The sequence below is a fragment of the Cynoglossus semilaevis genome, chromosome 13, assembly GCF_000523025.1.
Source record: "Cynoglossus semilaevis isolate Cse_v1.0 chromosome 13, Cse_v1.0, whole genome shotgun sequence".
Classification (NCBI taxonomy): Eukaryota; Metazoa; Chordata; class Actinopteri; order Pleuronectiformes; family Cynoglossidae; genus Cynoglossus; species Cynoglossus semilaevis.
Genome location: NC_024319.1, coordinates 8442104 through 8453682, shown reverse-complemented (window position 1 = coordinate 8453682; position 11579 = coordinate 8442104). Strand labels below are relative to the sequence as shown.

The following is an 11579-nucleotide window of genomic DNA, read 5'->3' as shown; positions in this document are numbered from 1 at the left end:
CTGGGTTTCGAGGACCCCATGGTTCGAACCGACGACACTCCGGTCAAGCGATGTCTACAGACCAAGTGGCCATACATTGAGCTGCTGTGGACCACTGACCGTTCCCCGTCACTGAACTAGCACTGACCCTGTCTTTGTTGGGGGGGGGGGCGCCACATGCACTCCTTTCCCTCTTCCCTTTTTTTTATGCTGACCCCACCTGGTCACGAGGCTGGAAACTCAAATGTAAAAGCACCAATAATGAGGAAAATACACGATGTGTGAGCGACGCTAACGCGTTGTTGGACCTAACACACACACACACACACACACACACACGTCATCATCATTACATTCCACACAAATGTAAATCCATCTTAAAGGATCACACTGTTGTCTTCTCACTATGGCTTGTAATTGGAAAAACAACAACTCTTCGCTGCTCTGCTCTGTGTAGGATCTTCAGAGCTCAGATGGGTTCAGTGCAGAGCCTACAATGTCACATGATCACAGACAGTCAACTGTGAAACACTACGGTTAGGACTGTTTAAGGAGAAAAGCTACCAAAGCCTTTTACACACACACACACACACACACACACACACACATACACTCACAAAGCCACACCTACTGATAAGTGTTTACAGTAAAGGGACCAACCCCCAATGCAATGAACTGGAGATTTGAATCATTTTCGTCAGTGTCTTCTCCACTACAAAACTGACTGAGGTGTGTCAGTCTGTGTGTGTGTGTGTGTGTGTGTGTGTCTGTGCTTCACATACCGCTCCAGAATGTCGGCCAACTGCTCATGTATTTATTATTACACACCCAGGTTCTGGAATAAACATTTTTTGTTCACATGCATGTGAGTCGTGAAGATTTGAAATCAAATACGTCCTGTGTCTTCTTCTGATGTCGCGACCTCCAACACCGGGGTCCAAGGTCAGGATCCCCCTCATCAGTAAATCACTCCCCACAACACGGTTCATGTCCCATGATGCTCTAAATCAGATCACAAAGGAAATCTCAGGAGGCGGTGACTTCTCAAAAGTCGACGATTTAAACCATTGACATGTCACTACAAGTTTTTTTATGTATTCTTGCAGATACTCAGTACTCTGACCAATACTTTTATTAAAAATAATAAATATTGTAATTATATACTGTTATATATTTTTAAGAATAACTGCATAGTTAATGTAGCCAACTGCCCAGAAAGTGAGCAGAGCTTTTACACTAATAGGGATTTTCAATTGGAAATAGTGTTTCCTGCTTTCCAGACAAAGCAAGAAACAAATTAAAACACAAAAAGTTGATTAAATATCTCAAGGAGTATTTGAAGTGAGCTCATCTGTGATGACAGGACTCCATCATGGACTGGATGTAAGTAATGGATCTGTAACGTGGCCTTAATCTGCTGTAACGGCCGTTCAATAATCACATTATTAGTTCCGCTCAGTGTGTGAGAGCAGTAATCAGCCCAGAGCCGCCTGCAAAAAATATGTTCTCGCTAATTCTGACAATATGAGGCCTAATGTGTGTATGACTGAAAAACACCGAACTCTTAGAATTGTGAAGGAAATTAAAACGATGCAGGAAACGAGCTGCAATAAAACACAAGCCACTTGGTGTTTTGCCTCCTGACAGAGCCACACTAAAACAAAATGGGGTCAGTCCGCAGCAATATACTCACTCAGTGCTTGTTCCCTGCTCAATAAGTAGTATTTATTCTTGTGTGCAGAGGGATATGATATTCACAGTGGTGGGCTTTAGTCTTGAACCACCCACGTTTTTATGATGCACCCAAGAAACACTATTTAAAATACTATTACTGTAGAAGCACATACATGTAGTTCACAAAGTCATTTCAACCTACGGAAATTTAAAAAAACTTCCGTGTTCAAACACCTGGCCCGTGGGCCCCTTCTGGTCCACAACCCACATGCATCCGGCCCTCAAATAGATGTTCAATATATTGTCATCCACTGTGGTAGGTGACCGACAATCTTAAGATAAGAAAAATAATTGCCCCTGGATCCTCGGAGTAAAACTTGGCTTTGAACTACTAACCAGTGAGTGGATCATGACAACTGTACATTACAGGTGTGTGAAGCTCCTCCAGGCTAAAACGTAAATAACTGGTTGGACTCAGGAGTCATCAGACCATTGTACATCGTCTTCTTCAGTGCTCTGTCTGTTTCCAACCAAAAAGCATATTTCTGTATTTAAATCAAAGCAGAAGGAACAGACGTTCTCCTTCCTGTTCCTCCTGCCTCTTTTCTTTCCATTCCCCATATACTGTACATCTGCATAAAGGATCAGAGGTGAATCTACTCTGCACTCATTGGATGGAATCATATAGTACATAATGGAACCACAGAGGGAAGGGATAGAGTTCCAGGACGGACAGATGGGAATGTGTTGAAGGGCAGGTAGAAGGTGTGGAGGAGAGAAATGTCTCCATGTGTCAGTTCAAGGTTGGTTTCCTTCTGCTGCACGTCTGACCTCACCATCTCACCTGGTTCTTATCAACCCTGACAGAGAACTCTTCAGTGACTCCATCTCCACTGCAGTTGAACTGCTGGGGGTTTCTGTGGAGGTCAGTGATCACTGACCTCTCACTGATGCCCCAGCAACAAACACCAGGCTGATAAACAGGCGGTCAGTTTGAGGCAGCTTTTTGGGGGTGCCCCGCCCCCCCCCTTGCCCCACCCTACAATAAGATTAAGGAATGGGTTGCAGTGCAGTACAAAGTAGCCCATGCCTTTCTATCTTTTATCTGGAAAAAAAACTTTAAGTGCATTACCGCCACCTGCTGGGCTGGAGTGTGTGAGTCAGCCACACCGATGTGCCACAAATTATGGGAACTGAGAAAATATTCTCAGTTCAGAGAGCTAAAAAAAGATGTGCAGTTTTTATTTTGCAGTATTATTTTCTACTCGATATCATTTGGCGTTGAAATAGTGAAATAGTTTGCTGGTCGAACTAACACATGGAGTCAGACAGACTTCTGCTGCAACCGACGTAATAATTACTGACATAATTACATGTGATTGCGGCAGGAAACGGGTCAGTGTTTGTAAAAGAAAAAATGCTGGAACCAACCGACGCATGAGGGAATAAAGGATGGTTTGATTTACGCACGGGTAGCGTCAGTTTCTGTGTGCGTAATCGCCATGCATTTGTGTGAGGGCGCGCGTCTGTGTTCATCACAGCACAGCTTTTAGAATGTGGTAACAAATCTCACCTCAATTTTATTTATTGTTCCAGGATGAAGCCCCCGATTCACCGTGGAAAACTCGTCTGTGCCATAAAAGGAGCGGTGACGCGCAGGGTCCCTTGAGCGCGCTAAGATGTGGTTTGGTGTGTGTGAGTGTGTGTGTAGGGGGCAAAGTTTTATGCAGAAGGCGGGGGCGCGGCGCGTCTGTATCTGAGGGTCTGCACAGACCTGACGGTTTGAGGATGTCGGGAGTCAGTTCTTGGAGAGAGCGCACTGAACCACCGTCCCACTGCTACTGCTGCTGGACTTAACCCGGGACAAAGATTCTTCACCTGCACGGAGGGCTGTCCCACTCCCTCCCTCTCCCTCTCTCTCTCTCTCTCTCCTTCTCCTCCAGTCTCATTTTTGGGGGGAACAGTGCGTAGAGCGGCTCTTTGTGGATGGAGCGTTTGCGGAGCTGCGTTTCCTTCGCTGGGATGTTCGTTCTCGGGCTGCTCTCCGTGCTGAATGGAGTTTTGGGTTTTAACCTTCACGCGGAGCATCCCACGGTTTACAGGGGACCGGATGGAAGTTATTTCGGATACTCTGTGGACTTTTACCAAGCCACCAGCAACAGCAACACGTGAGTGGAACAGCACACTCTAACCTGGGCTCTGGCTCCAATTTTTATTCTCCGTGTCTAACTCTGAACACATCACTTAAGACCAGAGTTTTAAAAAAAATCATTAGACACAACACACTTGACTATCTCCAGGACATAGGGATCCTGGAGCAGCGCTGATCCCATTTCCATGTATTATGAAATATTCATGTACTTTTGCAGGATGTGATGTTGTGAATGAAGAGTATTTTCTCTTCCTAAACCAGGTTGAGTGTGTTGGTGGGGGCTCCCAGGGCGAACACCTCCCAGCCGGGCATCGTGGAGGCTGGAGCTGTCTACTACTGCCCCTGGCCTGGGCTGCCTGACAGCTGCAGACAGATACCGTTTGACAACTCCAGTGAGTTCCATTCAAGCATTTCCCTTTTGTTTTGTAAACAGAATAATAATGATTAAATATGAATGGACATATTTTACTCAGGTCCATGTGTTCAGGCTTTGAAAGGCTGAGGTGGCTGCACATGGTACTGTTTGGAACCATGTGGTTTCTAATAGGCTCTAGTCTGTGTCTGTGGCATATGTGTGTGTGTGTGTGTGTGAGAGAGAGAGAGAGAGTGATAGAGAGAGGAATATACCTGTGCTATTGCCTGAAAGAGACTGATAAGACATATGGGTCTCGTCAGATTCTTTTACCAGAAGAGGTGGCTGCTGGGACTTTTTCTGGTCAGCGTACCTGATGTTGATTAGGACGTCTGATGTATTATCAACAATGTTAACTGCCTGATCAGACTCCGTTTGTGCAAGTAATCATTCTAAAGCTCACTTTTCCATCTGAAGGTAAGGGGAGGGGGCAGGGGGGGGGGGCAACCAAAAAGGGGGGAAAGTGTATGCACATGGGAATTTACTTCCCCTCTGGAAGAGAGGAGAATTGGGTGAGGTCTGCTTTTTATTAGATTCTGAAAAAGTATCTACCCCATCTCACAGGCCCTGGTCCTCCACTAGTCTGTCCCCCCGTGCCCCCGTCTCTGACTGCCAGGACACCACAAAAGCTGCTTCTTCTTATTCATAAAAACTTGACAGAGGCGTTCTTTTTCTCCCAGAAAACACCAGGGGCAGTAATGACAAAGACCGGCGTCTCTCCAATCACAGCCTGTTCTTTAATCCACTGGGCCAAAGGCTGCGTTAAATGACTAAAGTAAAAAAAAACGACACAGTGATTTGTAGATGTTTGAAGTGTCACACGCTTCCACTGAAAACGCAGCAGCGCAGACCAGTGGACGACTGCCACGCTTCTGACATCATAGAGTTGATATTTATGTGTTGGACGGACTTTTTCTGTCAGCTGTTCACCGATCAGCTGATTAGGAAGCACTGATTTATGACGGTGTAAAATAGAGACTCCATTAAGAAGGATCCTGGCATCAAGAGTTTAAGGTGAAGTCTTCATGTTTTGGAAGAACAGTCTGAGTAAAGGAACAAATGGTTCAAGGAAGTTCCAGGTCTTGCTTTGGAGAAAAAAGTCTCTCAGTCTGAATGGTGAACATCTGTGTGTTCTGTGCTGCACTGTTTCAAATCTGTACGTCTGATTCACATGTGCAGAACTGTGTGTGTGTCAGTCTGTGTGTGTGTGTGTGTGTGTGTGTGTACTGGTATTTGCATGGCCTCAGTGACGTAAGACAGATGTTTTACTTCATGTCCGTGTGGTGCGGGGGTAGAATGTGGGTTGATATGGTAAAAGTGTGACGGATGATCACTGAGAAATTGAAGTAAAAAAAACTCAGTCTGCACTATATTCTAGTACTACACCAGGTGTGTCAAACTTCTGGCCAAAACAGGTCCGCTAGCGTGTTCAATCCGGCCCGCTTGATACAACATGCATGTACTGGATTAAATATGGATAAATAATAAAAAATACAGTAATAAATGTCTAATATACTTGTACTTCTGTGCATGAAAACAAAGCGGAAAAACATGGACTTGGATTGTAATTTAGAATTGATTATGTTATAAATGTACTGGTCCGGTCTAACAGACATACAGTATAATTGGTTGTATGCGACACAATGTTAAAATTGTGTTTCCCTCGTACTCATATCAAGTCGAACATACATTCAGATATATAAACAAACGTTAACTGTGCAGTAAAAAAAAATGAATGGAATAAAAAAGTCACCCAAAAACAATGACATTAGTGAAAAACAGCCAGTTAAAACCTGGTCCATTCACAGTCTTCAAAGGTGGTCTTTCAAAGAACCAATTCAAAGAGACAGAAGAATCTGGAGCCACAGGTTGTACACCCTGGTACTCTATAGACCAGGGGTCACCAACCTTTCTGAAACTGAGAGCTACTTCAGGGGCACTCAGTAACACGAAGAGCTACCTGTGTAATACAGACTTCTCAAACAATAATAATTATAGGTTCTGGGACAAACTATAGTAGACATCGCACCCACTGGAATATCATTGCAAGTGTAACTGATTCAGAAAGCATGGAGACAGTACAAATTTCTGACCCTCTTGTCAACTAGTATTGGCCCATCGGGGGCACTACGTTGGTGACCCCTGCTATAGACCGTGTTGTGGTTATTTAGTCCATCCAATGGAGAAAATTCTGGAAAATCTCATCTGCTGCAGTTAATTCTGCTGGTACATGGTACCATCTCACAGGACATGTCATATTTTAAAAGTAAAAGAATTTACTGAAATCTGTTTTTTGTTAAAAAAAAAAAAAAGAAAAATCTTTTTTATTTTCTTTATTCCCGTCTCTTTAAACGGCCCCTCTGCATCATACAGCCACATCTGGAAGCCTTACGGTGAAACCAGTGCCTTTTAAAGGCCTTTAAAGTGACTGAGCTGGGTTTTGCAGTATTTACCAAGAGAAGTGACTGATCCACAAACTTTATGGCCACAAATGTTCCAACAATCCACAATCCTGCTTCTTTAAAACTCCAGATCAATTTCTGTTGTCAAAGATGATGGAGGACTTTTGGTGTAATTGGTTCAATAGACGTTGAGGCCTTTTGAAGAAAACAGGAAGAGAATAAAAATGAGCAAGACGTTAGAAAAAATAAAGTTGGTGGAATTCACTTCATGAAAAACCTCACATTCACCACCTGTGTGTGAGAGTAAGACAGATCTTGGTATAATCATATTTGTGGGGACATCTTTTGGAGGTATACTGTCCTTGTGGGGACACCTAGTCCTTGTGAGGATATTTTGTAAGTCTCCAGTGCTGTGGGCCCCAACATTTTTTGGCTTGTGACCCCATTTTGACATCACAAATTTCTGGCAATCCCACAGGCATTTTGTGGTCATGTGATCAAAGTGAATACAGTGGTTTAACATTGTGTGTGTTTTTAATTACAATTGTAAAAAGAATAATAATGAGTTGTAAAAAATGTTTTTCCTAAACATTTCAGGGGACCCCATTTGTAGTTCAGGCGACCCCATGCAGGGTTGCGACCCTAAGATTGAAAGATTAAAAAAAAAAAACCTGCTCTTGTGAGTAAGTGGAAATTTTGAGGTAAAACATTTACTTCTGAGTTAGGACTGGAATTATTACCAGATTGTGTTAAAGGATGAGAGAATGCAACGTCTGTGAAGTGCACACAACACGAAAACACCAGCGTGTGTGTGTGTGTGTTTCTTTTTGTAAAGGAGCAGAGACACTTATGAGACACTCAGAAATACATTGTGTCTACATCTGAAGGCAGGAGTCTCTGAAGTCTCGTTTAATGCTACATTTTATGAGAAATACTTTTAAAAGCGGATTTGACAGAACAGTTCCCTGACAAATGACGGAGGACAAATGGTGTCTTTGTCTTCGTGTCTACTACAGGCGTGTTAAAAATGTTGTTGTTGCTGATTGTCCTCCCTTCAGGGACAAATGTTTTCCATCCGTCCCACAGTCTCAGGTCGGCGTTACCGCAGCTAATAACTGTTGTTAATGGCTCTCAATGAAAGTCTCTTTTATTCTCATTTTCTGTCTTCACCACTTCCTGTCTTCCCTGTCTCCATCCCCGTCTGCCCCAGACAACAGGATGATGAAGGTCAATGGCACCAGAGAGCCTGTGGAGTTCAAGTCACACCAGTGGTTCGGAGCATCAGTCAGGACACACAAGGGAAAAGTGGTGGTGGGTGGACACACGTTTTGGCCCCCTTTTCTTTTCTTTTCTTTTCTTTCTGTAACATCCATTTTTGTGAGTCAGAAACTAATCTGTTCTGCAGGCATGTGCGCCCCTCTACCACTGGAGGACGGTGAAGATGAGCGGAGAGAAGGAACCAGTGGGAACCTGCTATGTGGCCGTCCAGAACTTCAGCGCCTACGCAGAGTACTCACCCTGCAGGACTAGTGAGTCACTCTGTGGCAGACGTTTCTGCTTTTTGGTTTCCAGCTTCCTGTTCTCGTCTTTTACTGTCAGTATGAAGACAAATGAACCTGGGCTTTAGAACAAAAACAAATGGCCTTAAGAGACTATGTCCTAACATATACTGTAGTTCATTATCCATCAGTGCAACATGTCATGAAGCTGAAGAACACTCTAGAAATGTTTATATCACTCAATGGATACTGGGGAGTGTGTTAGCAGGAATCTGTCGATATGATATCACGATACAGAGGCATTCAATATATTGCGATATACTGCGATACTATAGGCCAATGAAATATTTACATTTTTTTATACAAATTAATTGTAGGAAAACTGTCAGCACAGTATTGTTACATGCTTAACATCAAGTTACTGAAACTGGAACACAGGGGTCTGGGTTTTTCTTTTTTCAACCAACAACTCAACCTTCTTGCTGTGTTTCCCGGCGGTAGAAATCTCAGCTGTGGGCATCGCAAGACTTCCTCGATAAATTTATCTAAACGACGCAGAAAAACCCAAAGATGTTAATCTCTTCCTCTCTGAGGTCCTTTTTTATACAACGTTATCAACTGGTATTTGAGGGGGTTTTTCCTGCCTTTCTGCCGTCATCATTTGATCTCAGATGTTCTCCCGGATTTACTCTGCGTGACCTTTGTTGCTCTTAAAGGGTTGTGAGGCTCCAGGCTGATCAGGCCATCAGGTGGCACATCGTAAACAGCAGATCAAACACTTCTTATCATCCACGCCTTCATCTGCTTTAAGTAAAAGTCCCTCACTGTTCACTGATTACCCATGAAAAAAAAAATCAGTAGTTTTTGTAAAAACTGACAAGTTTTGGAATCATAACTTTAAATGGTCTTCATGCCTTTAATACTCTCTGATGTGTTGTGTCTACGCTTTACGTCTCCGGCAGCTTTTTCGCTTCATCCTAGCCTGAATTTACAGCCACTCCGACTGCTGCAATAACTCACACTTTGTTTATCTGTATCACGGCTGTAGTAAGGCATCACTGAACGGCACCACGGGGTGCCCTTCAAATGAAAAACAATTCATTTGCTCTCACAATGTCTTCACAGTTTACACTGGTCGTATAAACAGAAGAACCGACATTTCCATGTCTTTACTGGAGAGTTATGAAGTGTCCGAGGTTCTCCGATGCCAAGTGTTCTGCAGCACTCACGGTTGTTTACTCTCATGTCACTCTGCTGTGTTCAGGTGATCCAGACCCAGAGGGCCAGGGCTTCTGCCAGGCGGGCTTCAGCGTGGATTTCACCAAGGTATAAAAAAAAAAAACAAACACTCAGATATTTCACTCACGACACCCACTGCCCACCCCATGTCTCGTCCTTTCAGTGTCTTGTTCCTTCTTCTAAAAAAGTGCATGCAGAAAAACTTTCTTGAAAACACAGGCTTCCCTCCAGAGATTTATGGACCCGTGGAAGACGAGAGCACGTAAGTCCCCAGAGGACACCCCACTCCTGATGTGACCCCGCGCCCCCATAACACAATAGACCAAACATTCATGCTTTTGCATTCTTGGACTGTACAGTCAGTGTGACCCTTGACCCCTGCGTTATGGGCCAGTCTTGCCCTCCTGTACAGGAAGCTGTCATTCTCCACAGGACGTCAACAGGCATGGCAGCAGAAATCAGATGTCCTCTCTCTCTCTCTCTCTCCCTCTCTCCTGTAATCCCCTTCGTGCCACACACACACACACACACACACGCTTTCATGCTTAGTGACTCACTCCCAAATGTCCATCACATGACCAGCCCTAACTAATTGTGTTTATTCCAGGAAGGACGGCTGGTGGTGGGAGGACCTGGAAGCTTTTACTGGCAAGGTAAGTGTGGTAGTGGTGTGTAAACCTGTGTTTGGATCCAACTCCACAATCATTTCATGGATGTTAAAGTATTTAAGTGAGGGGAAAGAATGAAGATGTGTTCAACAGTCAGGACATCTCTCTCTCTCACTCTCTCTCTCTCTCTCTCTCTCACACACACACACACACACACGCACCCAAACTGCGCATTGAAATGTCATTAAAGGCTTCTGTAGAAGAAGGTGGGAGGAATTCGTGTCTCACCTTCTGCCACCTTCCACCACTTTCTACACTTGTGGCTCTCTGTAACACTGTAGCAGGAAGTGGGTGTTTAGACTCCGTAATGAGCTGATCAGGGGGTAATGGAGTGTGGAGGGACTGCCCTTGTGCACAGTGATAAAGCACAGAGGGCCTTGAAGAAGCCTTGAATGGTTTGGAAGAAGGGTTAGGACCCTGGAAGAAAAACACTGCAAGAAAGGTGAGAGACCAGGGAGTATGTGAGAGATGCAGACAAGGGAAGATGGATCTCCTGTGTGATTAAAGCAGAGCTGAGGTCAGCTGGATGTAGCAGAGCAGTGATGTGTCTTAATAGGTGTAGACATGGCTGCAGTGTCTCAGAGTGGAGTTCAGCTGCTGTAGAGGAGCAAGGACTTCACCAGCTCTGGGTGAGAGAGGAGAGGTCGTAGCTGTATTTCTTTGTCTCATAGAAAGTACCAGGAACCTTCAGTACCAGGAACCTTCAGTACCAGGAACATTTTAATAATGCAATGATAAAATGGTAAAGTGGTTTTTGTACTCTCTTTAAAACAGTTCAACCAAAGAATGCCATGTTTGAAGCTCTCTCTGTGATTGTGTTGAACCATTTGTTCCTCCTGGCCAGGTCTCGTAACTGTTCAGGAAACAACTGTGAGAAAGACAATGGTTCCTGGGACTAGGAAGGTTCCTGGGTCTGTGCAGAGACTTTTCTACCTCGTGTGTTTCCTCCTTCCCTTGACCTGATTTACAGTAAATCAAAGTTACGGAGCAGGGAGACAGCTATCGATCCGTCACATGAACTCAGTCCGAGACTGTTTGTGTAAACACCGTCCTGTCACTACTGTTCCCCCCGGTGGTTTACAGTGGAATGACACTTAGACATTGAAGTCGGTGTAAAAAGTGAATCACAAGGAAAACAGTGGAGGAAACGGATGTTTTAGGACAAATACACACGTTCCCATCATCTTCTTTGCTGTTTGTCTGGCTGCTATGAATGATTAAATAATGAATGTTCCAGTAAACAAACCATAGAGAGGCATTAAAGGCAGCCTTAATGGACTGCTCCCTCTCTGTGCCCTCAGCATGGCAAGGATGGCTGCCTCCAGTTAAAACACTTCCTCTGAGTGTTTATTAGAGCACTCAGTCAGGATTTTATAGTCAAGAACATACAGGGATCATCATCAGCCATCAGTCGGAGTTATTCTGAGAAAACTCCTTAACGTACTCTCTCGTTATCGTTGTGCGTAAAGGATGCTTCGCAGCAGCAGCAGTGACTTATGGGCCTGTGTTAACAGTATCGTAATCCAGGGTCATTAATCAGATCGGAGTTTTATA

General features: G+C 44.2%; 2 protein-coding genes across 2 annotated transcripts in view; both read left to right on the top strand.

The window, feature by feature from the left end:
* The window catches only part of mindy3 (MINDY lysine 48 deubiquitinase 3), a 17619-nt gene extending 17094 nt beyond the window's left edge, over positions 1 to 525 (top strand). The window contains exon 16 of the mRNA XM_008323347.3: positions 1 to 525. This exon is cut by the window's left edge and continues 21 nt beyond it. Coding sequence (XP_008321569.2) covers positions 1 to 120 — 120 coding nt within the window. The 3' untranslated portion in view covers positions 121 to 525.
* A 2427-nt stretch (positions 526 to 2952) lies between these two features.
* itga8 (integrin, alpha 8) overlaps positions 2953 to 11579 on the top strand; it is a 39745-nt gene continuing 31118 nt past the window's right edge. Inside the window, exons 1-6 of the mRNA XM_025061598.1 lie at positions 2953 to 3821; positions 4067 to 4197; positions 7830 to 7930; positions 8025 to 8148; positions 9383 to 9444; positions 9965 to 10010. Of these exons, the coding sequence (XP_024917366.1) occupies positions 3640 to 3821; positions 4067 to 4197; positions 7830 to 7930; positions 8025 to 8148; positions 9383 to 9444; positions 9965 to 10010 (646 nt within the window). The 5' untranslated portion in view covers positions 2953 to 3639. The remainder of the gene's footprint in view (positions 3822 to 4066; positions 4198 to 7829; positions 7931 to 8024; positions 8149 to 9382; positions 9445 to 9964; positions 10011 to 11579) is intronic.